The sequence below is a fragment of the Wyeomyia smithii genome, chromosome 3, assembly GCF_029784165.1.
Source record: "Wyeomyia smithii strain HCP4-BCI-WySm-NY-G18 chromosome 3, ASM2978416v1, whole genome shotgun sequence".
NCBI lineage: Eukaryota > Metazoa > Arthropoda > Insecta > Diptera > Culicidae > Wyeomyia > Wyeomyia smithii.
In genome coordinates, this window is record NC_073696.1 from 41,177,041 (window position 1) to 41,201,361 (window position 24,321).

Sequence of the window (24,321 nt, forward strand, 5' to 3'; positions counted from 1 at the left end):
TGCGTGTTCTAGACTCTGGACGATTTACGATGATGAAATTCGGAGTACTGAGCGTTTACTCTTACCTTTACTTCTCTCGTGTTTATCTAATGGGAAAAACGAAGTCGTTAAAGATAGTAGGGCGTAAGTTTTTCTCAACAATTTGGTCACAATTTGTAAACCAAAATTACTCAGTGGACTAATTCACCTCTCGTTGCCCTACGATTCCGGGAAGTAATACCGTCAAATAATCACGCTACAACTGATGGAATGTCATCGGGGTCAATGAAAATAAACTGCCATCATTTCCTACATGTTGCGTTTTTTCTCTGTTTTATTCATTCGTTCTAATAGTCCTATTCGCGTCCCTTATCATAGAAGCATGTTACGACGTATAAAATGCAGTGCAATCTTAAAACTGATAATGAATATTAAATATTTATAAACTTGATGAAGATGAATGTAAAAACTTTCGCGCCTCTCTCTCGCAGAGGGCAGTATAGTTTTGTTTCGTTAGTCACTCACGGTGGCAGTGTGACTTGGCTAATTTAGCGCTTGCAATCTTCTAGCCTTCCACTAAATTACGTTGTTAGATACTACTGCTGTCTTGGCCACTGTTGTCTTGTTCGCTGGTTTTAATGATGCGATGTAGTTCAGAAGCAGCTCGGAGGAGTTGGATTCATTGGAGTTCGAGAAGGAGTCACTGATACTTCGGTAGTTCGGATTCAACAGTTTCGGAATTAGATTGACTGCTTCCTCGCTGCTTGATTCGGACGAGAACCGAGCATCCCGATTGAGTTGCTAGAATAAAGAAAAGAAAAAAAAAGGTTGAGTTATACTGTTATTTATATCTGTTGAAGTCTTTCAATTTTACTTGAATCACTGTTCCTCGAATGCTTCGGGCGTTGCTCTCCTGGAAGGCTGCAGCCAAATCACGGTTGATCTGTTCCAGTGGAGTATTGCCGACACGGATGTAAACAGGCACATATCCATCTTTTTTCGGAAGGCTTTGATACTTCAAGGGTTTCGCATCTGGAACGATACAATCGAAACTGAAACCGTGCTATCGGAGAAAGTTGGTGGTGGGTAATGTGTAAACAATGGATCTTATTGTTACGGCTCTGGTATGGCTTTATTTATAGTCTCTTGTTCAGTACAGAATTGTGTAACAAAATGTCGAATCGGGTAACTGTTTTGCTGGGTGTGAGTCCGCCTTATCCCCGTTGTTTGTACAGGTTAGATAGTAGGGGCGGCCCTCGCGGCTGCTGCGGCTGCTCTCGCAGCTGCTCGAATTTCGTCCGACGCCGATATGGACGCCGAATGGGACGTCGAATTACTGGAAGTATTATTCAATGGAGAATCATCCGCCTGTAATTTCTGTGAAATATAATACTGTGTTATCCAATTTGGTTTCAATGAATTCTCGTTAGAAATGCTAACCTGTGCCAGTTCAGCACGGCTAACGCGCGTCACAGGTTCGTGGAAAGCCGCAGCCAATGCCGGATTGATGTCGGCTAGCGGTTCATCTCCGTACCGAATGTACACCGGAATAAAGCCATCACGATGTTCCAAAACCTGGTATCTTGGAGCGGCAACTGTAAAGTGCAAAACAAAATGTTGAACGAAAAATATTGTCCTACCAAGGTTAATTCTCATCTCACAGGTAGATGCTTACATTGAACTCCACGGAAAATTCAGACGGTAGATTATGATCACGTGCTGACATGCAGATGTGCTTGGGAAAAAACAGCTCTCCATTAGGTGGCAGACACAAAAGCAAGAAACAGTCCTCGTGCAAATAGATAGAATTGTGAAACATGCAAATGAATCATGCGATGGGGATGTATAATACACACGAATGGTGATGAGTTTCATGCAAACGATGACATTTATTATGATAAACACAATATCATATCGAACACACATTTTGTTGCTTATTCTATTTTCCATTCTGAAACTGTAAATGCTACATAGGTCTACTTTTGATGGTCCGATAAAATATTGACAAATGAAATGTGCAACACAATTCGCCTTCGTTCTGTTTGACGATTTATCGGTAGGTTTCGCATGGACCATATTTACCTTACGGTGGTGTAACAGGCAGATATTTTATGAACCGTGGAAAAATGATGGGCAACCTCTCGCCAACAGCATCCTAGTATGAGCCCCCTCTATCGTTACATCATCGGAACCGAAACGATGACGTACACTCAATGAGTTTTATGAATTTTGAATGCGATTATATGTAATTTTATTACTTCATCGTATCGTTGTCAGCTCCAGCAGCTGCGACGTCTGGTATTCTACCAGTGAAACGCGCGACGGCACATTTATGGTACCGATGGAGTCATCAGCGCATGGATCGTGGATTCTAGTCGTGACGAGTCGAGCGCTTTACGTACAATTATATGATGGCACTTGATGTGCGATTAGATAGAACCTCTTTACAAGAGCTGTCTAATTTGTATGAAATGATCTGTTGAGTTGTCGCTTTTATTCGTAGCCACAGGGTTGTGTGAGAGACGTGTCGACTCTGAACATTGTGGCAGGGTCAAGTTTGATCGCTAGATGAGAGTCATTACAAAGTACTATTTTTAACATGTTTTCTCTGTGATGGCTGAGCCGATTTTAATAAAATCAGTGTCAAATGGAAGATCTAGTTGCCTCATGACACCCTATCGATTTGTTTTGCAATCGGACGCTTACTTTGCCTGTTATGTTTAAAAATGTGAAATCTAGCTATGAAAAGAAACATATTCCGAAGAATACTTGAACACACTCACTTTTCGCAGAGATGGCTGAACCGATTTTCAAAAAATTAAAGTCAAATAAAAGGTCTAGCTGCCTCATAGCACCCTATTGAATTTCATTGGAATCGGGCTGAAACTTGGTCTGTAATGTATCAAAATGTGAGAATCACATTCATCATATCAGAAACTACACAACCGATTTGTACAATATTGATAACAAATGAACGGGCTAGTTAAGCGTTAACTAATGAATTATAATTGGACACTTGGTTTTAAAGTTTGGTTGCCCTATACGTTCCCATTTCATTTGATTATAATCGAACTTAAGCAACCGTTATGTATTGAATTTTTAAAACAACGAAAGTCTACTATCTCAAAGATTACACGACTTATTTGAACATAACTAGTGTCAAACGAACGAGTCATCTCTCAACTTAATAACAGAATAACAGAATAACAGACTTCACAGTAATTTGATATGTGGTTCAAAAGTTATGGAAAGAAAAAAAAAAATCAGAGGCTTTTTAAAACTGTACCTGTTCTGATCAATACAGTCATACCTCGATATAAGGCAACTTTATTTTTATTTTCGTTACGTTATATCGAGTAACGTTGTATCGAAGCACGAAAAAAATAATTTTTTTATTGATGAAAATTTTTTGATGGTTACTTAAAAGTGCGCAAAAACTTATATCCCTACACCTAAGAGTATATATAAACCTGTCTTATGACCCTTTAAGACAATTTCCGTAGACAAACATTCCAGTCCCAAAACATTGGAAAAATAAATGTCAATTTTACCCCATTTTACGGTTCTTATTGGTTTCAAAACTTACTTAAAACATTTATTCGGAATACTAGACACCCTAAAAATAATTTTTGTACTTTAATTTCGGCAATTTAAAAAAGTTACGTTATATCGAATTAAAAGCTACGTTAAATCGAGTTACGTCATATCGACGTTGCCTTATATCGAGGTTGCCTTATATCGAGGTATGACTGTATATGTGGCCTCAACATAATTTAAATGTGGTATCGTACTATTTGAACGTTCCCGGTATTGCTCGTGATTAAATTCTTCGAAATTAAGAGTCTTTTCTTCTATTTCGCTATTTCTTAAGCACTAACATTACGTAAAATTTCATATTTTATACTTCAATTACAACATCAATATTTTAGAACTCAAAGAGTGCATATACCTTAATTGGATTTAAGCGTTCATGTTAATCTAGGTGCTAGGTGGATTGATTTAGGTTTTTTATTATTTATGATTTTTTCCTCTATTTTTTATTGCGAAAATCACTATTTTAAATAATGAAGAAGCTATTCGATTCGAAATATGGTAGATGCAAATTTTATTTTAATTTTATGTCGGCCCCCGCCCCCCTTCAAAACTGTTGAAAATTACAAAAGGAAGAAATAGAAGTTGAAGCCGTTTTGTTAATATTATTGGTTTTTCGAGAGCGTATATGTTCAATTTAGCAACACAAGGCAAGCCAAATAACTAATAACAATGAAAAAGTATTATTTTTCAACATTTATTTGAATGCAAGTTACAAATGTCGTAGCTTGCATACAAAGTTTGACCAAGATATATTCCTTTTTTTCCCTCCTTGGTGTTATTTATTTCTACAATTTATGTCAAGGTTTATCTACTTATCGGTTTCTACAACCGCTTTAATGTAACCGTAGAATTTTGTTAATAAAGCTGCGCATCGACTTTAAAAATACCCATAAGCTGTCATATTGGTACGGATCATATAATTATTCTAATTGTAATTGTAAACCGTAAATCCTGTGATAAAGGGTTCCATAAGGCACCTCACATAAAAGATGCCCGCTTTGTGAATAACCAAAAATGGCATGTTTATTTATTATACAGGACAACTCGAAGAGGTACATCCTCGTTCTCTCAATTTTAAATATATTCCCCATTTTAACGGTTGCTTTGCTATCCAGGACCGTAAAGCAAACTATTAAAATTTCATAATGGTACAATATTATATTCCCTTTAATTAAATTGCGTCCATTACAAAACTATCCAAGCCTATTCTAATCTGATTAAAAAACGGGGTACATTCACTTTATATGGGAGATGACAAGATGCTCCCGGGTTGTGTTCTGCTTTGATGTTTTTACTTTTATTCGAATAAATGGAGGTAGAAAATTTTTCCCACCTCTAGTAGAAAATGTTTTAATAGAATTTTACAAATCGTATTTAAGACGTTTGTAGAGTATTGAGTCTGTCTTAAAAATCTTTGAATTTCAGAAATCTAATGAAATGATGCAAAATATATTTTGTATCATAAAAAAACATGTGATTTTCCTTAATATTTTCTCAATTTGTCTATGATTTAGCAAAAAAAAAAAAAAATAAAACAAACTCAAAAACATTGATACATATGTTTGTTGTAGATGCATGCTAAATTATTTTCGTTTCGTTTTTTCTCTAGGAAACATTGATTAATTTCAACTTGATTTTTGACATTATTTTCATCGAGTAGTAATTTTCAAAGTAGAGTGGAACACTTCTAGCAAATTTGCATATGTTATTAATTTTTAGAAAGTGCAAGTAATAGGTATCGAGGATGTACAAATTTTAATTGGAAATATTCCTGGCATAATTTTTCATAAAAACGCGTAACTTAAAAAAGTTTAAAGTTTAAGAATGGCTATAATAAATTTCTAATCATAGTTTTAAAAATTTTAGCATGTTTCGAGAGATTTCAAGCCTTTTTTCGAAAATTTGAAATTGTTTGCACGTTTTCAGAGTACAAACTCTTGAAAACATTTTATAAAGTTTTCATAGAAATTTGAGTAATAGAAAGAAATTCACGATTAGAAAAATAGTCAAAATTATATTGCCGTCATTATGGTTGCCGGAATCCCTTTAAGCAATTTTTTCATCTATTTCGTTCTTTCAATGTTCGTTATAAACGATCTCTGAACAATTACTTATTTATGCATAAAAGTTTGTTTCGCTGAAAACATTGTTTTTATACAATTTTCTGTACTAAAATAAATGAGTTTCTGGAAAAGACGGTCCCGTATGTAGTATTAACGAAAAAAACATCGCCAACAAGTATTTTTCAAGAACAAACGCTCTTTCTACTATCAGAAAAATCAACTTCAAGCAGTGCTGCTAAGAATTATTTTTATTAGCGAAATTCTTTATAATTTATAACCAATCTTCCAATGAACGCAGTACCCTTTCAGTTACACTAGATTTTCGTCTTTGTAACGAGCTATCCTGTCATACTCCGATGGAATCTTTCATGTACATTGTCCACTGTCATGCAATAAAATTTGCTGAAAATCGAAATTTCGAATTGGGCTGAAAACCTAACCAAATGATCTTCACCGTCCTTCGGTAAAACGAAAAAGAAAAACAAACAGCAGTGATGAAAAAAAGGAGTTTCGGGAGTATTGAAGATAGAGGCAGTTTGAGACAGGGAGTAACCTAAATTAATAACCATCAAGTTACAAAACGGCATTAGAAAAAACAGTGATTTGGCGCATTCACATCACTCATTCTCAATCCGGGTTGCATTGCAGTAGAGAAATGAGTGTAAGAGAACATTGAAGAGAGAGAATAGGAGGGAAAAACTTAGGAGATAAAGTGTTTCACAGTGCTTTTTCGATTTTATCAACAGTCGTTCTTATCACTATTCGCCAAATTCACGTTCGATTTTCTTACGTTTTTTTCGTTTTTATCACGCTTTAAAAAAAAAAGGTTTAAATCGAGAATAATGTACTTTTCAGTTGTAGGTAGTGTATTTGAAACATAATTTTCACTTGTGCTTTGTGTTCTTGTATGTGCATAATTTTATGAACTTAATTTAATTGATCAGTTTTCTGGCAATTTTAGAGCAACCAAGTGTCATATCTGTTACTCATAACTTGTTGTGTCATAATTGGGATGTTTAGCTATATCAGTGACCCTCCCAGCTGGTCTCGAGGCACGAAGCTGGCCTAACAACCCAGTCGACGTAGGTTCGAGTCTCGGCTCGGGACAGACTGTTAGTGTCAGTAGGATCGTAGCGCTAGCCCCGCAATTGTCCACCGAGGCTTTGCTTTGCTTGCTATATCAGTTTTTTATATCATCTGGAAGAACTGCATTTTCTAAGTAAAAAGTGATTTTCGAAAATTTTCTATCGTTTTAAATCACGAATTAAAACTGCTTGCAATCTGCTGGAAATCGCTGCAATGACAGTTCGCCCATGTACCACCTGTCATTCAAGCGATTCAGAGCGATTTTAATTCTTCTTTTAGAAATCGAAGGACAAAGATATAAAATCCGTGAACAGCTAAACAAACCAATTTTGTAAAAAATGAACCCTGAAATACGAATTTCATTGACTTAGGAGCAAAAATTTTGTATTATTCGAGCAGCTTATATCCCAAAGAGCGTCGATTTGAGAATTATAAAATCTACCGGTTCCGCAATTTCACATAAACAAGCATTAAACTCGATAAACTATGGTTAAGAATGGGCAATACAAATCATATGCATATTGCATGTATAATTGCCTTAAGTAAGTTCGCGAAAATGCTATGGAGATAAATATTATGAACTAATTTTATGTAGAACATTTTTTCCCATGTGTGGACTCATCACTGCGACCAGAGACATTTGATACGTTGTGATATTGCCCAGGTGTTTTCTGTACTCCGCACTTCATATTATTGGCAGTATCACTATTGAAGTAAATGATACGCTTTTCATTTATATCCGTGCTTGTGTTTGAGAGTGTACCCTTTCGTTTCAAGCTTACTGCTCTACTATACCGAGCCCCATTCTATCCTAACAATATCGCCAAATTAAAATTCCCTGGAGTGAGACTACACTTAACGTTCCTCTCTGGCCAGGTTAATTCTAAAAGTGACTTATTATGTCGAGAGGAAGGAGTCTTATCGAAACCTCGTTCCCCGTGCCAATATCGCCAATTACAATTCTCTGGAGAGAATAAATATTCCTGAGATCAGTTTTTAGTATAAGAAGGACCTATTTTTGTCAAGAAGAAGGAGTCTTATCGAAACCTCGTTCCTCCTACCAACACCACGTCACAATCACAATTCCCTGAAGAGACACCTAATGCTAGATCATTCGTTTGTATGTTGAATGTCTATCCCATTAAATTATGAAAGTGTAACATTTTACTCAAAATATCATAAATATCAATTGAAAAATTCAATTTTCATCATTTCGCCAAAGTCACGGTGAAATTTTTTAGACCGTGATAAAATCGAAAAAGCACTGTACTGCTATTATTAGCGGCACCGCTTACCGTACAACGCACGTACTGTTCAGATCAACCGTTGCGTAGTTCAGATCAATTTAAAAAATAAAACATTCGAATCAATTGAAAAGTTTTGAAAGTTTAGTAAAATCAATTTGGCAACAGCCTTGAATTCAAGTGGTCTCCGTACGTACGGATACTACGAATACAAAGGTCTAAAATATTAACTTAGCCTTTGCAATCGGGCATCCGGAAGTCGTGCCTCGAAGCGGTTAAAGGTTTACTTTTTTGGCCGAAGAACAAAAAACATAAAATTTTTGATACACAAGTTGTTCATGCCACATGTTTAAGAAATTTATGGATCGTCGAGTCAGCAGGTTTTCGAACTGGAAGACAGAAACTCGATTTTTCTGGAGAAATGTTGCTTGCAAAAAATAAACGTAAAAGCTAATACCTATATTAAAATTTTCATCACATTACATATAGGTACGTAGTATTTATGTTTATCTATCATGCGAGAACTGCTTGAATAGAACTTTTTTGTCCTAAGAAAGCTTAAAGTTTATTATATTTATAGCCAACATTCTCCATATACACTGAAATTATCTCAGCGAAACAGCTGATCGATCGATTTTTCTACCAATCTTAGCCCAATAATAAACATTTAATTAAAACTTATAAAATACTTTGTTGATTTTATCAGTTGTTAAAGTCTTGGTCATTAGATTTGAGTGTGTACGATTAGAAAACAAACGCTACAAATTGATTACTGTTTTTCGTTTACGTTTTGGACAGTGGTGGGCACCGCTAACCGAAAATTTAGCGACGCTAATCGCTAAGTCGCTAACCGGAAAATTTAGCTCGATAATCGCTGAACGCTAAACGCTAAACCCACATTAGCGGAACTTTCGCTAATCGCTAATCGCTAACTTTTTAATATGTAAATAGACTTATCACTATATTTATTGCTCATGTTCTGTAAGATTTGGACCACTTTGATCTGTTTTGGTTAAACAAACGAAAACAATTACTTTTTAAAGCTGTTTACAGTAAGAGGTTCACGAAACGGTATTCATATTTGATTTTGTAAAAACAAGAATAACAAAAGTTATTTAGCTTGTATTGAAAATAGATACTCTTAGGAATGTTTTCATGAAAATTCAATTATTATCTGAATCGAAAAAGTAGAATCAAAGTTCTCATAATTTCAAGCGCATTGCAATTTACCAAAGTTCTTGGTGTGCCAAAAATTCAATCTAGACCCGATCAGAAGAGCATAACAAGAAAATTTAAAAATTCTATCAACACGAGATACAAATAACATAATTTGATACGATTTTGTATTTTCCCATATGCTTTTGATATCAAAATATAATCTGAATGAGTTTTAAAAACAAATCCTGAAACAAAGTTGTTTTGAGACAAATCTCAAATTTTTTTTTGTCTCTATCAAAACCTGTAGTTTATAACAATGGTTGTTATTATACTGTTCCATATGCTATCTCATTTTGTTAGAAAGCTGATACGTTAGTAACAAAACTTGATATGGGTTTGATATTAGTAGAATATTTATTGTTATAATTTCTGTTATTTTAACACCTAACGGGATCTAATTTGAAACACAACCTGAAAGGTTTTTTGTATAACAAACTAACAGCTTCTGTTACATTTTTGTTTAGTCTTTCTGATCGGGGACCTTGTGCTTGTTCTTCAAAATGCTCCTGTGGCTTGTACGATAACTGGAACTCCATTCTAGGGTAAAAAAACTGACAAAAGTAACTTTCGCAGTAAAGTATGTTCATCTTTTGAAGCAATTTACGTACGCCATCAGCAATCCACAGTTTTTCTATATATTTCTATTGTCGCTTCTCCACAAAATTTAGCGAATTAGCGATTAGCGTTTCGAAGGCCAAAATTTTAGCGACGCTAACAGTTTCGCTAACCAGCTCAAAAATTAGCGAAATCGCTAAATCGCTAACTGAAATTTAGCGTTGCTAATTAGCGAATTAGCGAATTAGCGGAATGGTGCCCACCACTGGTTTTGGACTTATGCGTTGCGAGAGTGAGTTGGAAATAGAGTCACTGATCGGGCGAGAATTTGCTTTCTCCTGGAGACGGATCTGGAATATCACACTCCAGACCCGGAGGGGTGGCAATACTAAGCGTTACCTCGGATGACATTCTAATAACATACGAACACTCTAGATAAGCCAAAGGACGAATGACAATTACAGTTCCTTTCGAGCTCGAAGCAAAAGTGGCAGTGTGTTACGTGCCCGCAAATAACAAAAATCGTTCTAATCGAACTGCACAATGTAACCCCAGGGGTTTGCAGATACATTTGCTGTGCGGAAAGTGCAGTTTAGATGAGTCAATGAATTAATCTTGCGACGGAAAATCTAGCGCCTGCAGATGGAACTGGGCATAACTTTGGAAATAAGTTTTTCAATGTGAATGGCATCACTGCATGAATACAACACGGATCACCGAAGTGGGAGATACTCTTCTTTAGTCTTAGCCTTAGGTAGCAACAAACACTATCGTTATAGTGGTTTTTCTTCACTTTTATGCAAAAGTACTGGGAAATATCAGCACCGACTTTAACCCTCTAGTGCGCAGTGCCGCCTTGAGACGGTCTCCAGTTACACCTCTAAAAAGCTTCAATCAATATTAAAAAAAAGTTTATAAAAATTCATAGTGATTTTTTGGAAGTCCGTCTGAAAATTAATTTAGGCAGTAGAGGGTTTTCTATTTATGTCACCCCTCCCTTCTTCAAAAATATTACAAATTAGAAAATAAAAAAAATAAAAACAAGCCTTATTCAACATATATGCTCAATTTAGCAACAATAGAGTCTAGTAACAGTGAGAGAGTTGTCAAGCCGAACTATTACAGTTACAGTGACGTAGCAGGCATACAAATTTCGACGTAGAATTACGTTTTACGGCAACATTCTTCAGCTGGTAAAATTGCTGAAAACATCGAGAGCGTCATGAAACTCGTCCTACTTCAAATGCCAATAACTTATTTGGTTTTCAAAGGATTTCCTTCATTTTTTGCTACAATCGATTGAAAAATTAGCTAAGCGTTTATCAAAATGTGGACAATTGTGATTTCATGATGCTCATTATTGTACTATTGAACGCAGATTTCGACTAATCAGAGCTATAAACAAGGCTCAATGCCCTCCAATATGGGTATTTTTGAAACCGGAAAGATATCTGGAGACCGGAATTCGATCTTTTTTTAGGTTCAAGATGTTGACTCAGGTTGCTGGAACACGGCCGAAAACGCCAAATCCAATATGAATATTTTGGAAACCATAAAGATGCCTCGAAACGGGAAATCGAATAAACACGCCATTTTGGAAGTTTTAGATGACGACTTACGATTTTTGTAAAACTGTCAAAAATAACCAAATATTATAAGACTAGAAATCAACCCCAGATGCAATGTTGAAAGATATGGTTGCAACTTTCGGTACCTAGAAAATAGCATAAAATGACCAGACACCCTGATTTGGGTTTCTATAATCGGTAAGATGCCTTTTATAATTTACGATTTGAAAAATTATTAAATGCGTTAAAACAATCCTACTGTACTGTGTTGTGTCATCCTTTTCCAGCTTTAAAAATACGACAAGTTTAAATTGAATAGTTAGACAAATCTGACTTAACTTGATGCGTAGCCCTAATCAAAAATGAGTGACTAATTTGATAGTTTTTTTTTGTAGTTCTGAAATCTATTCAAACGAATAGGAGTCATTAACATTCCTTGCGATCATTAGCGTGTTCTTTCTTTCATTTTAACGATGACTAAACGAACGGCGGGCTGGGATTATTGTTTTCTGAAATCATTACTTTTCAATCCACCTGTACATCAGATCATCACCGGTTTACTTCTTGATCATTGCAATTCGGCAGTTCGAAACCACACGCTCGCTCCTAGGCTACTGCACGCAACCGTGTCGATTGAATTACTCTGCCAGGGACTCCCATCTTGACCTGAGCGCGGCTTACGAGTTTGGACTAGAAGGTCACGCTAGTCATTTTCGCAGATGAATTTTATCTGAGATGGTTTGCGCGTATCTGCTTAGTCATCTGTCGGGACGAGCCTAACGACCAATGACTAGGCGGAAGGAATAGTTTATTCGTTGCTTTTGGGGAATGTTTATCGCTTCACACCAACGGTGTTGCGATTATCGAAAACAATAATTACGAAGACAAATTTGCAACTTGTTTCCGACGCTGAGTTGCTTACGCCATTTTTCTTGAAATTAAACATAATAATACACGACCCTCTACGTATTAAGAAGCGGAAGCAGCGGTGCTGCTCCTAAAACATATAAAATACTACCAGAAATGCTATATAATAAACTACGTTATTTGATACCGCAACAGAGTCTGTGGTTAAGCTGCCGATATCATTATTACTAAGCAAGTCTACCCAAGAGGCAGCCAGCCCGTAATGCCTTGTTTTGTTCTAGCGGTTCTAGAATGGCAAGAACCTTGGCTATTCCGGAAAATGCTATTGACCTGAGCCCAACTGCCATACATAATGCAAGAAAGAGCGGTCTGCCGTTTTTCGTTAGGAAATCGAAACGGAAAAATAACGGAAAATTTATTGCTTATTGTGGGTAATCACATTAACTGTTCCCCTGCACTGTGCGAGTCGTTGTTTTTCGTTGAGTGGCCCATATGCGAAGGCGATGATATGGATTGGGCAGACAAAAGGGAAAGTTCTTCCGAACAATTCTGGGTGAGCAGCTTGCTTCTGTTAACAGTTATTAATACACCGATGTGAGTCCACAAAAGTGTACAGTAAACATCAATTTTCTGCTTTATTTCGTTTAAATTATAAAGATTGATTTGATTCTTTACAATTATTAGGGTATTTTTTCTAAATTGCCTCATTCTACCGTTTAAGCTGATTTGCAAGCTTTTTACCAGCTCATGCTTCAAACAAGAGCGCACATGTAGCGAGGGATGACTTTTCAAACGAACAGTAGATACGTACTTGATTAGCAACGTATGCATACCATCTGTCGTATAGAGCCATCAACGAAAAAACACTGAAGGAGATGCTCATCAAACCATATAATTGAGTTATCTCGAATTATCCTTTGCACCGATATTACCCATTTTTCGGTAAATCAACCGCAGCATTTCACGGTGAATCGCCTTCAGCTACTGAATGTTTCAAATATGTACTCGACATAATCGATTGACGAACCACCGGCAGCTTTCGGATCCACGTAAAGATGGGAACAATTGCGTGGCGAGTCAGCATTTATATGCACAGGAACGCGCTGCTGCTGCTACGTGCGGAACTGGTTTTCCAAGGGGATAAATTCGATCAGTAGGATGCGGGGAACGTACTCCCGATGATGAGTGGGGAGCGTCCGAGCATTTTCATTTAATCAGGTTTACTGTCGAGTTCGGATACCTGTGGGAAAGCAGAAAAATAAGCAACTGCGCTGCAACCAGCCGACCTTGAAGTTTCAATGTTGCCTGCTTACAGAGTGTAAGCAGCAGCGTGACACTCTGGCTGATTAGAAATTACTGTGCAGCATAGAACTCCGCCCCAGGCATGACACATCAACTGGTTACCGAACCTGTTCTTATTTCAAGCGCAAATCAACTGGATCAATTTGCATTCGTGCTTTGCAATCAAACAGCATGCACCCTATATGTGCGGAATAAAACACGGGCGGAGACGGTCTCCAATGGTGAATAGTTTCGATACTTGAAATGAATTTGAATAAATTTAATTGTTTCCTTCATTCCTCAGGTGCTCCACAGTACAAACGCGTGCTGTTTAGTCACCACACTTGGCGATTAATTTATTCCGCAGGGAGGAAAATTGCGCATTTCGATTCATTTCTTTGGCAAATAGAGTTAAGAACCGTTCCAAGCAAGTGGTTTGCAAACAGGTTTTTTGTGTCTAATGCCGGTTCAGCCAAATGGCATGGAAACAATCAACACTATTTGTAAACAAGGTGGGAAACAGTTTCCTGGAACGGCGTAGATGAGTCATGCGGAAAACATCTGCATTTTCTTTTCTATGAAACTCTGTTATGAGTTTACGAGTTTATAAAGTTTATTAATAATCTAGTAGTGCTTTTTTAAGAGCATCACAATAAAACACAGGATTGGACAAGACAACAAAATTTATTTATTATAGTAAGAACAAAAAGTGGCATTGTTTTGTCCAATCTTATTTGTATTGATCTAAAGCTTATCACTATGCAGCACTGCCAAAGATTCTGTTACATTATTAATCGTACAATCGTGAAATGTTTCATAGCAAAAAAAATTATGATGCTTTACTATAACAGTTATAAACATTTCAACCACGATCCAATTAAACACGTCATATAATTGAATAAAATTTTTAACAGAATATTATATTTTCTGTTTTTTACAATATTTGGCATATAGTAATTGATACAAAGCCCAACTTAAATTGAAATTAAGTTTGTTTGATTCCGACAAATTTCATTCCTATTGAAGTCTTATTGCACAGGGAGGAAAATTACGCATTTCGTTTCATGCCTTGACAAAGAGAGTATAGAACCATTTCAAGCAAGTGGTATGCAAACAGGTTTTACTTTCAATGCCGGCTCAGTCAATCGGTAGGGGAAACAATCGACACATTGTAAACAAGTTGGAAAACCCTTTCCTGGAAACAACAGTAAGAGTAAGAGTACAGCAAGATAACAGCGTAGATTAGTCATGCAGAAAATGGGATTAAATCAAAAGTGAGAATGTCACTTTCGAGAGAACCTTACCTATTTGTTCGGGTAAAAAGGGGCTTGTTTTGTTCAAACAAACTTGACTTTCGAAGAATTGAATTTAAATTTGAGGCTCGATTTTAAGAAATTCTGAATCGAAATCTATTCTAAAATGAGGCATTCCACACAAGTTCGAGTCATCTGAAATTTTGCACAAATGTTGCTTTCATGCCAAGATATCGTTTGATCATATTCGTTTTTCATAAAAAAAATCTCGATTAGATTAGATACCTTCTGAAAATGGTTCTGTTGAAACTGTGCATTTAGTTTTACCTTATTATTCAGGTCAAATATAAAAGAACATTTGAAAAAAATTGTAAGTCGTAGAATATTGGTGTACGAGAATTTACGTGAAATATTTTAAGAAGTACGAAAAAGGTGGATTAAGAAAAAAAAACAGGAAGAATGATAATAAATTTTCTATAATCTATGGATCAGACAGACAGGACTCCATTATTATATCTTTAGATGTTTTCGAAAGCATATCTAGAAGATCTTTTGCACTTTTTGAACATCATCAAATACAGGTCGGACTCCATCATCCGGAATTTTAGACTGGATTATCCGGAGCATTTCTTTTTGTGGTTTGTTCGAAATATTTATTTTGAAATTTTACCATTACTATCCCTTTTGGCATAATTGTTGCCATTTCTGTCCCTTTCGGCATGGTTGGGACATGTCCGAGTTAAGTGAAATCAATCAATGTCTTTTTGCCACAGGAATAATTTCTGGCTACGCCACTGCATCTTTCTATAAACATAATAAAAAAAATATTTCAAGTTCGTTGATTACAAATTTGAATAATTTTTTTGTGATTCTATTATCCGGAACATTCGGATTTCCGGTGTAAAAAAAATCGATACTCCGGATAATCGAGTCCGACCTGTATTGCATTACTTGCAAATAAGTTTCAGCGCAACAAAAGTAGAATATAGGAAGTATAGTAGAAAATAGGAAGTGTTTATAACAATATTAGCAATGTCACTTACAATGCAACAACCTGACATTACTAATAATACGAGTGCGGAATACAGCAAACACTCGGGAGATATTACAATACATCAATGTTTCATAGTGCTTTGCCAATAATTAACAGATGACTTAACTCATCGGATTCGGGCATCTATAAATTGTAACAAGCATTAAATTTGTTGAAAATCATGTTTGTAAACGAAAAACACTTTCATTTCTCTCGCTTCGTTATGTCGAATTTGTTTTTAAGGTGTAGCACACCAGGACTACACTTTGGGCCTGTAGCTGTTTTTTCTTCTTCCCGGACTATACCAACATCAAACATTTTCTGTCCCGGAATACGCCCGAAAGAAATATGGTGTAATTTAAAAATACAAACAAAAAAAAAAAACAAACGCTGTCAAATGCCGTACGAAAAATTGACAACTGAGTGTAGCTTCGTTTAACAGTTCGTTTTCGAGTTGCAGGATCGGTGCAACCATTGTCGCAAAAACGAATTCTACATTACTGTGCGTCGCAGTAGGCATTCGTTCGTAAATCTAGAACGACCGTCGGCTCTCGTACAAAGAACAGATAGTCAATTGACATTCGGACATCTAAGAGATACACGCTGTTATTCGTTTGAGAAGGCGTTTTGTTTTTTTCTGTTTACTCAATCCTGTTTCAGTTGAGAAATATCATTACAAGATCGATGGAAACAGTGATTTCCAAAATCTCCGCACACAACTTGTGTAATACTCATTTTAGAAAAACACTGTTGACGCCATTAGAAGCAAAAAAAAAGACGATTATCGCAATGAATAGTCGTTCTACCGTAACCAATTGTGTGCTGTCTCTGGCACATTTTGTCAAGATATGTGAAATTTAATAATGTATAATGTTATTAAAATTTTGGAATTTTTGTACAAAAAGAAAATAATGAAATCAATTTTTATTGTTTACTGTACTCCAGTATTTTACGATTTTTGACATAAAGTTGAGTTATTTAATTAACGTGCAAACTTGAAGGAAAATAGTTAAAAAGTTTGTTTATAAGAAACGACCGCAAGGTCAACGTAGGATTGCGATAGTCGGTCTTTTTTTTTCTCTGTGTGGACTCATCAATGCGACCAGAGACATTTTGATCGATTTTGATTTTGCCCAGGTGTTTTCTGTACTCCGTACTTCATATTACTGGCAGTATCACTATAGAAGTAAATGATAAGCTTTTTCATTTATATCCGTGCTTGTGTGTGAGAGTTTACCCTTTCGTTTCAAGCTTACTGCTCTACTATACCGAGCCCCTTTCTATCCTACCAATATAGCAAAATTACCATGGAGAAAGACAACACCTAACGCTTCTCTCTGGCCAGGTTAATTCTAAGAGGGACTTATTATGTCAAGAGGAAGAAGTCTTATTGAAACCTCGCTCCTCTTACCAACACCGCGTCACAATCACAATTCCCTGAAGAGGGAATCAATGCTTCACCTCTGGTCAGTTTCATTATAAATAGGACTTATATTTTGTCAAGAGGAAGGAGTCTTATCGAAACTTCATTCCTCCAGCCAAGATCGCGCCATAATTACAATTATCTGAAGAGAACTAGTATACGTTACTCAGACCAGTTTAAGGGGATTTATTTCTGTTAGGATGAAAGTCAGTACTATAGAATTCAGCTGGAAGGAAGGGTATGTAGTGGAGAGCCTGAGAATAACCCATGTCAAAAGTCCTTTGACAACCGAATGGCCTGATTCTACTAAGATTCAAACCAACGACAAATCAGGACAAATTTTTTAACATGTCCGGACGTGTTCAGCAATGTTATACAGTACTGTGGTCCACCGGCTGGCCCGTGTGGAACGCTGTGATCGAATGAGTCGCCTGCCTAGCTTTGCTGCCCTGGACGCATAACTAAATTTTCAATCGATTGCTGTAACAATGAAGAAAATCCGTTCGAAACTCTCTAAGTTTAAAGCATTTGAAAGTGGATAATTTTCATGACACGCTCGATGTGTTTGGCTTTTCGATTTGTACCCCTATATACGTAACCGTAAGACGTAATTATACGTCAAAATTTCAAAAAAAGTTTTATACAAGTTTGAGGCTCAATTTTTGCGAAATTACGACCAGAACCCAGGATTCTACATATTTCACAAAATTGTTACAGCTCATGAAACTATAATTATATGGCCAAGCAGAGCGAGCATGAAGTTAGCACTATAAACCAATTTCAAAAGCTTATTTCCAAGATCTGGGACGAGCTGCCGATGGAGCAAGTGCGTGCCGCGTGCGATTTTTTTGAAAAACGTCTCGAGCTCGTCAGACCTCCGAGCTAATATGTTATAAAGGTTCGGGGCCGTTCTTAAACCACGTGGTCATAAAGAGGGTGACGGAGGGGTTTGTCAAAACGCCACGAAAGACCACGCACGGTGGTGGGGGGTTAACGAAATGACCACGTGGTCTTTTTTTCTTGACTTATAATTTATTGTAGCCACCAAGTCAAGAAAGAAACTTTTCCATTTTAGAAATATAGAATGTACTGAAAGTTTAATAATGAAAACGTAAAAAATTCAAGCGAATTTTCGGCACTTGACAAACGAAAAGACCACGTGGTTAAAGTCGCAAGGGGGGGGGGGTTGGCCAAAAGACCACGAAAGACCACGGGGGGGGTACGGGGGGTATTAAAAGTGATCAAAATATGGCCACGTGGTTTAGGAACGGCCCCTTCCCGAAAAATACTGCTTCAACAAAAATTGGTTCAGGAAAAAAAAGAAGCAGGCCATGGCCGGATTCGGACGTCAAAATTTTCGCGCGTGCGATTTTTCGGAAGAAAATTTGTTTAATATCGCGAAGTGAGTTTTTTCAGAAATTTTTGTTATGCTGTGTGAGCTGCGAAAGTTTTACTTGATGTGTATCGTAGTGCCGTGGAGATTATTCAATGAAATTCGATGAAATTGGCGCCACGGTCGTTTGCAGCGGGTTTTGTCTTCGTTTATTGCATCCGAAGTTGTTGCGTTTTGTCGTGATTTATAATACGTGGAGGAGGGTGTAATTCGTGTTGTAGTCATAGTTGAGAAGCCTTCATTCAGAGTCCAGTGTGTTCAAAGGGTATTACGAATGAAAGGATTGATGAACACTGCTTTGAGAAGGTGTAGAGTGAATCCAGTATCGGCTCGTAAAAAAAACTAATTTTGGGGTGCAATTGGGACTACCGAATCCCGTGTGATAGAGGAAGTGAACATTAAAACGATGCGGCTAAAGATAAGTAAAGTGAACATGTGGGAGGTAGTTTAAAAGTGATATTTTTTTTTACTTTCAAAATTGTTCATGCATAGAAAGTGACAATTGGAACGAGCGTCGCTTGCTTTCCACATTAAGGCTTGCATGAAAGCTTGTGTGCAGGTCCGAGTGTTCCAAATCCGAGTGTTTCCACCGTGAATGGAGCAAATGCATTGCAAATAAATGTCTCTCTTTTTTTTGCTTATTTTTTTTAAATTTATCATTATTATTTTAAGTTCAATTTTTTTTTGTAGTAATTTAGCAATTTGTCATCAGATTTAAGGTAATCTTTGGTACATACATAGGTTATATTTTAGTACGTATATATGGTAAGATTTATTCATTTTACTATTTAGCACTCCTCTTGTCAATAAATATAACATGCTATGAAATACGGGTCAATTTTTTTGATATAAATGTATCAAATGAATTGAAAATCTGAAAATAATAATAAAATCTGTAAGATTCTAATATTATTTTAAGGCGGGGCTTACCGATTGGAAAATTACTCCGGAATGTGCTGCAAGTACACAGTCATTCTGTAAAGGGCCTTTGGAAGGTAGGTAGACCTAACACCTTCTAGAACCCGAAACTAAGATAGTTGCAGAATTAAAATATAATTGCAACTGTCTTTTTTTCACTATATCACTGCCAGACAGTGGGATCTAGAAAGGTTCCACACACACACAGGAAGGAAAATCTGGAAAATCTGGCGAACTCTGTAACCTTGTGGCTACGGAGCTCCCCGTACTTAATTAAAAAACCTTTAAAAAGCTACATCATTTTTGGATGTTCCCTTAGATAACATTGTGCTTATTGACCATTTTTCACTCTCGTGCAAAAGCGATAATAAATATCAGCCCTGCTCTAGGATGATGAATTTTAAAGTCTTGTTTTGTTTCTCCCAATATTGTATAATTGGTATATAGTATTTACGATTTACAAATCAGGAAAGCATATTGATCACTTGTATTACACATATCAAAACGTATAAGAAAGTGAGCATTAGTAGAGAACAAAAAAATGCTATTCAACTTTTTACCACAAGTGATGAAAAAATGATTTTTTTTTCAAATTTATACTCATCCTGGGGATAGTTTTGCATTCTATCCAATTTTTCTTACAAATTTGAACTGATATTTTGCATAGATATGTAAAATTTAATATTGTTGAATTTTATTCAATTTATATAAATTGGTTCAGTTCACAAAAAATTCTTTAGGAGTCACTTGTTCGTAACAATTTTCCATCTAAACGGTTTATTTAGCCATATAGTGCCTTCGGCAAAGTTGCAGATAACAAATTTTCCTTCCGAAGAAAAAAAAAATCTTCAAGTTAGGGTAATTATTTTTGGTTAGCTTGTAGTGTAGTTTTTTATTGAAAAAAAAAAAAACTCAGATCCATAATATGTGAGTTTTTTTTAGATATTCAATGTTTCATCATGTTTTTACGTTATGTTCTAAAAAAACTCTTTTTGTCTCGCAGTGTATATTTTTGGGAAGGACAAAATTAATGTCCACAACTTTGCTGAAGACTTTATACCAATCAAATAAGGGGTTATGGCTTTATTTTTTTTCTGAAAAATGTTAACTTCATCGTTTCTCATTCATCCATGATCGGGCAGCCAGTAATGTTCAGCTTATTTTTTCGTAATTTTCATAAAAGAATAAATTTAAAAAAAAAATAAACTCTTTGAGATAATTATCTTTTGATTTATTTACTTATTTTTAGGGTGTATGTTATTTTTGAAAAGGCAAAACTATTATCTACAACTCCATCGAAGATGCCTCACCAACCAAACAAAAGAATTTGTGATGACCAATATTTATTTTCACATAGAATTTACAAAGCTTCCCAAAAATAAGTGGTGATTCAGAAAAAAAAACAGAACAATAGCATAAAATGGCATGTTTTACCTATATAAACATTTATGCGAAGTTCAGCTAAATAAAAAAAGTCAACAAAATATTAAAACTGGGACATTCTTTGTGGAATTGCTCTACCCTGAGTTTTGTGTCTGAAATTATAATAATATCGTGGTACCAAAAAAAAAAAAATTTAAAGGTCCAAGGTATTGAACTTATTGTTGATTTCGTTCTAATTCTTTGTTTTCGAAAATATCAGAAACACCTTATTTAACACAAAGGACCCGACTAGGCTAATAACCGTTTTGATAGAATATCATATTGTATATTATCAGTAGTGAAACTCAGAAAATTGAGTATAATATTAGAGAAGCAGCCTTGGGTCTCGTAAGCACTTCTAAGCTATTATCCCAATGAGTTACTCTGGCTACTATTGAGGTCATGAGGAAGTTGAGCTATTCCAGCTAAACATCGTCAGTATTTACTTGTGGCTTCGTACATCGTACAGTCCTCTCTAAGACGACGCATGATACGGTTAAACTGCAATTTCGCATTCCTTCACGCTGCGTGATACCGACAGGTTAGAACTGTTTATGCAAAGTGCATTTAATAATGCAAGCTTTCCGTTTCATCATCTAGAACATCGTAATTTAATTACGCCATAGAATAAGTGGCGTCCTAGGGAATGCGCATCGTATGCGTTCATGAAGGGCAGCATATGATTAAGTCATTTCCTTCGACTTGCTGAACCACTTCTTGAGGAAGCCATATCAAACGGGAGATAATATTAACATAATAATATTGACGTTTCATTCTGGACTTGTTTTGTGGCAGTGAATGAATAGATCGTACGATGATATAATGTGCTAAGCAGGTTTTCATCCGAACCAATAAATTTTACTTAATTTGATGCGGTGTATATCTAGCACGGCGCGAATCATCAATTTCCTCAATTTTCTAAAACTAATCAAACAACGTTGGTTTGTGGTCATTCCAAAACAATCACGAACTTCCTTCTCGCTTTCTACGCTATCGCGTGCAGAAGAAAGGAATATGCGTAAAAACCAATTATAATAATAATGCGGGTAGCAAAAAAACGGAGAGCAACATGAACAATTTGTTTAATCATTTGCGAAGATAAACGGCAATAGGTATAATAAAAGAAGGGGGTACAGCAAAGACAGAACAAGCGATCTTTCGAGCTTCTGGAAGCGCTTGGGTATGGTATCGTGGAACGAAAACGTGAAAACAACTAGTGCTGTTTCGTGGCTTTTATTTTCTGTTTCGTTACTGTTTTAGTTAGGCCCCCGTCATTGGCACTAGTTTGGGCTTTTACGCTTAAACATATTGGATGCGCGGCGTATAGAGTTTTCCTTCGTTTTAGCCACGTGCCACGTGTTTTTTGTTGAACAAATCGATGCGCTAGTTTCTTTTTTTGTGTTTTTTTGTCATTTACTTGTTAGCAGAGACTGTAACGAAATAAGCGCATGCCATGGGGTAATCATCGCTTTCACATAAAAACATAAAATGTAAACGAATGTACATGCAGTTTTTTGCCGATTGGAATAACTTGACTGTAACCTATTAACAATAAACAGATAAACACACAGGATAGAACACACTTCGTTAGTGAACTACGAATGATTGGTTTTTGCAATATGTCACATACTATCAGTGCAGATACCTATTCGCTGTCACCACTGATTAAATGGTTCACACGCGAACTTAATTGTACAGTGCTTTAGTAAGGCAAACGTCAAACATGCAATAATAAAATGGTAAAACACAACTGATATGTACACCGTTTTGCCATTGGCGGTGCCGATTATCTTCGATTGTACACACGTGTGTGAAAGAGAAGCGAATGAAGAGCAAGAGCGAGCGAGATTAGCGGTCATCATTCAGCCAGTATAAGCGAACCCCACTGAGAAAATGCCATGAACTTCAAAATAGCATTGCCAGGAAAAGTAGGATAAATGGGATGATTATTGCCGCTCCACTTCGTTATGGTAGCCAATTAATAAAACATTCTCCGCAAACCGTTACACTATCTGAGCTCGGTATTGACAAAAAAAAAGCAACAGCACAAGCATGCATCATACATGCTTCAGTGTTTCGGGGTGCAAAACCGGCTGACGCGTTCGTGATGTTCGTTGTCATGATGGATGATCTCGACGACAGGACGCAGTTTGGCGAAAGGTGCTCTGAACGGGTTTTAATTAGGCAATGGACTATTTTCATTTTGTAAAACATGGTATTTAAGCACTTTTCACGCTTTCACATCACATCAGACAACGCTAATCATTATCCGGCTTCTTTTTACTGCACCAAATAAAAAAACCGCCTCTCTCTAGCTCACCCCTCCCCTCTTCGGCACATTCGCATGGTCAATCGCGGACAATCGGCCCTCGTCTCGAGGTCGAACGGGAGATAATTCGCACTTACCGCTATTCTCGACCACAAAGGCAATGACCAAAAACGATAAGATTAGACACTTCATTTTCTCTTCTGCACTTAAGCGGCGATGCTTTTTCGACTGGAATTTCTTCAAACACTCGCGATATTTAGCACTTCCTGGCCCGAATCGCTGGTTGGTATCACACGTTCTGTAGAGGTCTTGGGGTCACTGGTGGTGTGGTGTGGAATCACGTTGATATGCTAGACGTTTGCTGGTCGATCCGATCAATGTCACGTTCACGGCTCAATGATTGATCGAGCACTGATTGCAGCTGCCTTTAAATGATCTCTTCTCGGGGCTTGGACCGGGTCTTTATTCGATCGCTCTCGAGGCGACGCGATGGCAAGTCCGGCGCAAAGCAGCAACGAATGACTCAGAGTCCCGGTCAGCAGCAGCAAGCCAGGTAAAGGTGTGTGTACTCGAGTAGGTACCCACAGGGCGCACAGGTTTGGCTCAGGTTTGCGAAATTAGTTACGGAAGGGAAGGTTGTGCACGCGAGGTAAAAGAATTACGAATCACTTCGGAGAAGATCTGCTTTTTTTGTGCCCGTTTTTCTTTCTTTCAGTTCGCTTCTCGATGTTATAGCCGAACGGAGTTGGCAATGCGTGATCGCGGCAAATCTTGCTGGAGTTAATCGGTTGATGCGGTCGGAGACGTCCGTGTTGCTGTCGTCGTTGTGGTTGTCGTTGTTGTTATTGTTGTTCGAGAAAAGCGTTCTGCACTGAGGATCGGTCAATCATATACTGAGGCCTTCTGCGCGAATCTCAGTTGTTTTATAAAAGATATATACGCACAAGAAGCGCGCATGGGATTGCCTGGAGCTGACCGAACGGATGATGGAGAAGCTTTTGGTTATAATTCCAAGTACCGGTGTGGCTCGTTTGCTCAAGTGAGAGATGTACGTCGTTCGTTATTTGATGTCTGGATGGTTTCGCTTTTCATCGGTGCTCCCGCTATAGTGGAAATCTGCAAATTGATCGAATTTTAATGACGGATAATTATGCT

At 36.9% G+C, this 24,321-nt stretch overlaps 1 protein-coding gene across 2 annotated transcripts; it reads right to left on the bottom strand.

The window, feature by feature from the left end:
• Positions 1-284: 284 nt before the first annotated feature.
• Positions 285-24,068, bottom strand: LOC129727177 (uncharacterized). 2 transcript variants are annotated; one of them, XM_055684718.1, is made up of 3 exons: positions 23,304-24,068; positions 854-1,011; positions 285-780 (listed from the first exon to the last, which is right to left on the bottom strand). In XM_055684718.1, exons 1-3 carry the CDS (start codon positions 23,356-23,358, stop codon positions 556-558), a joined length of 438 nt encoding a protein of 145 aa, XP_055540693.1. In that variant the 5' UTR covers positions 23,359-24,068; the 3' UTR covers positions 285-555. The 2 variants fall into 2 exon arrangements, with proteins under 2 accessions (XP_055540693.1, XP_055540695.1); XM_055684720.1 differs by lacking the exons at positions 285-780; positions 854-1,011 and adding exons at positions 1,087-1,356; positions 1,420-1,574.
• Between the last annotated feature and the right edge of the window lie 253 nt (positions 24,069-24,321).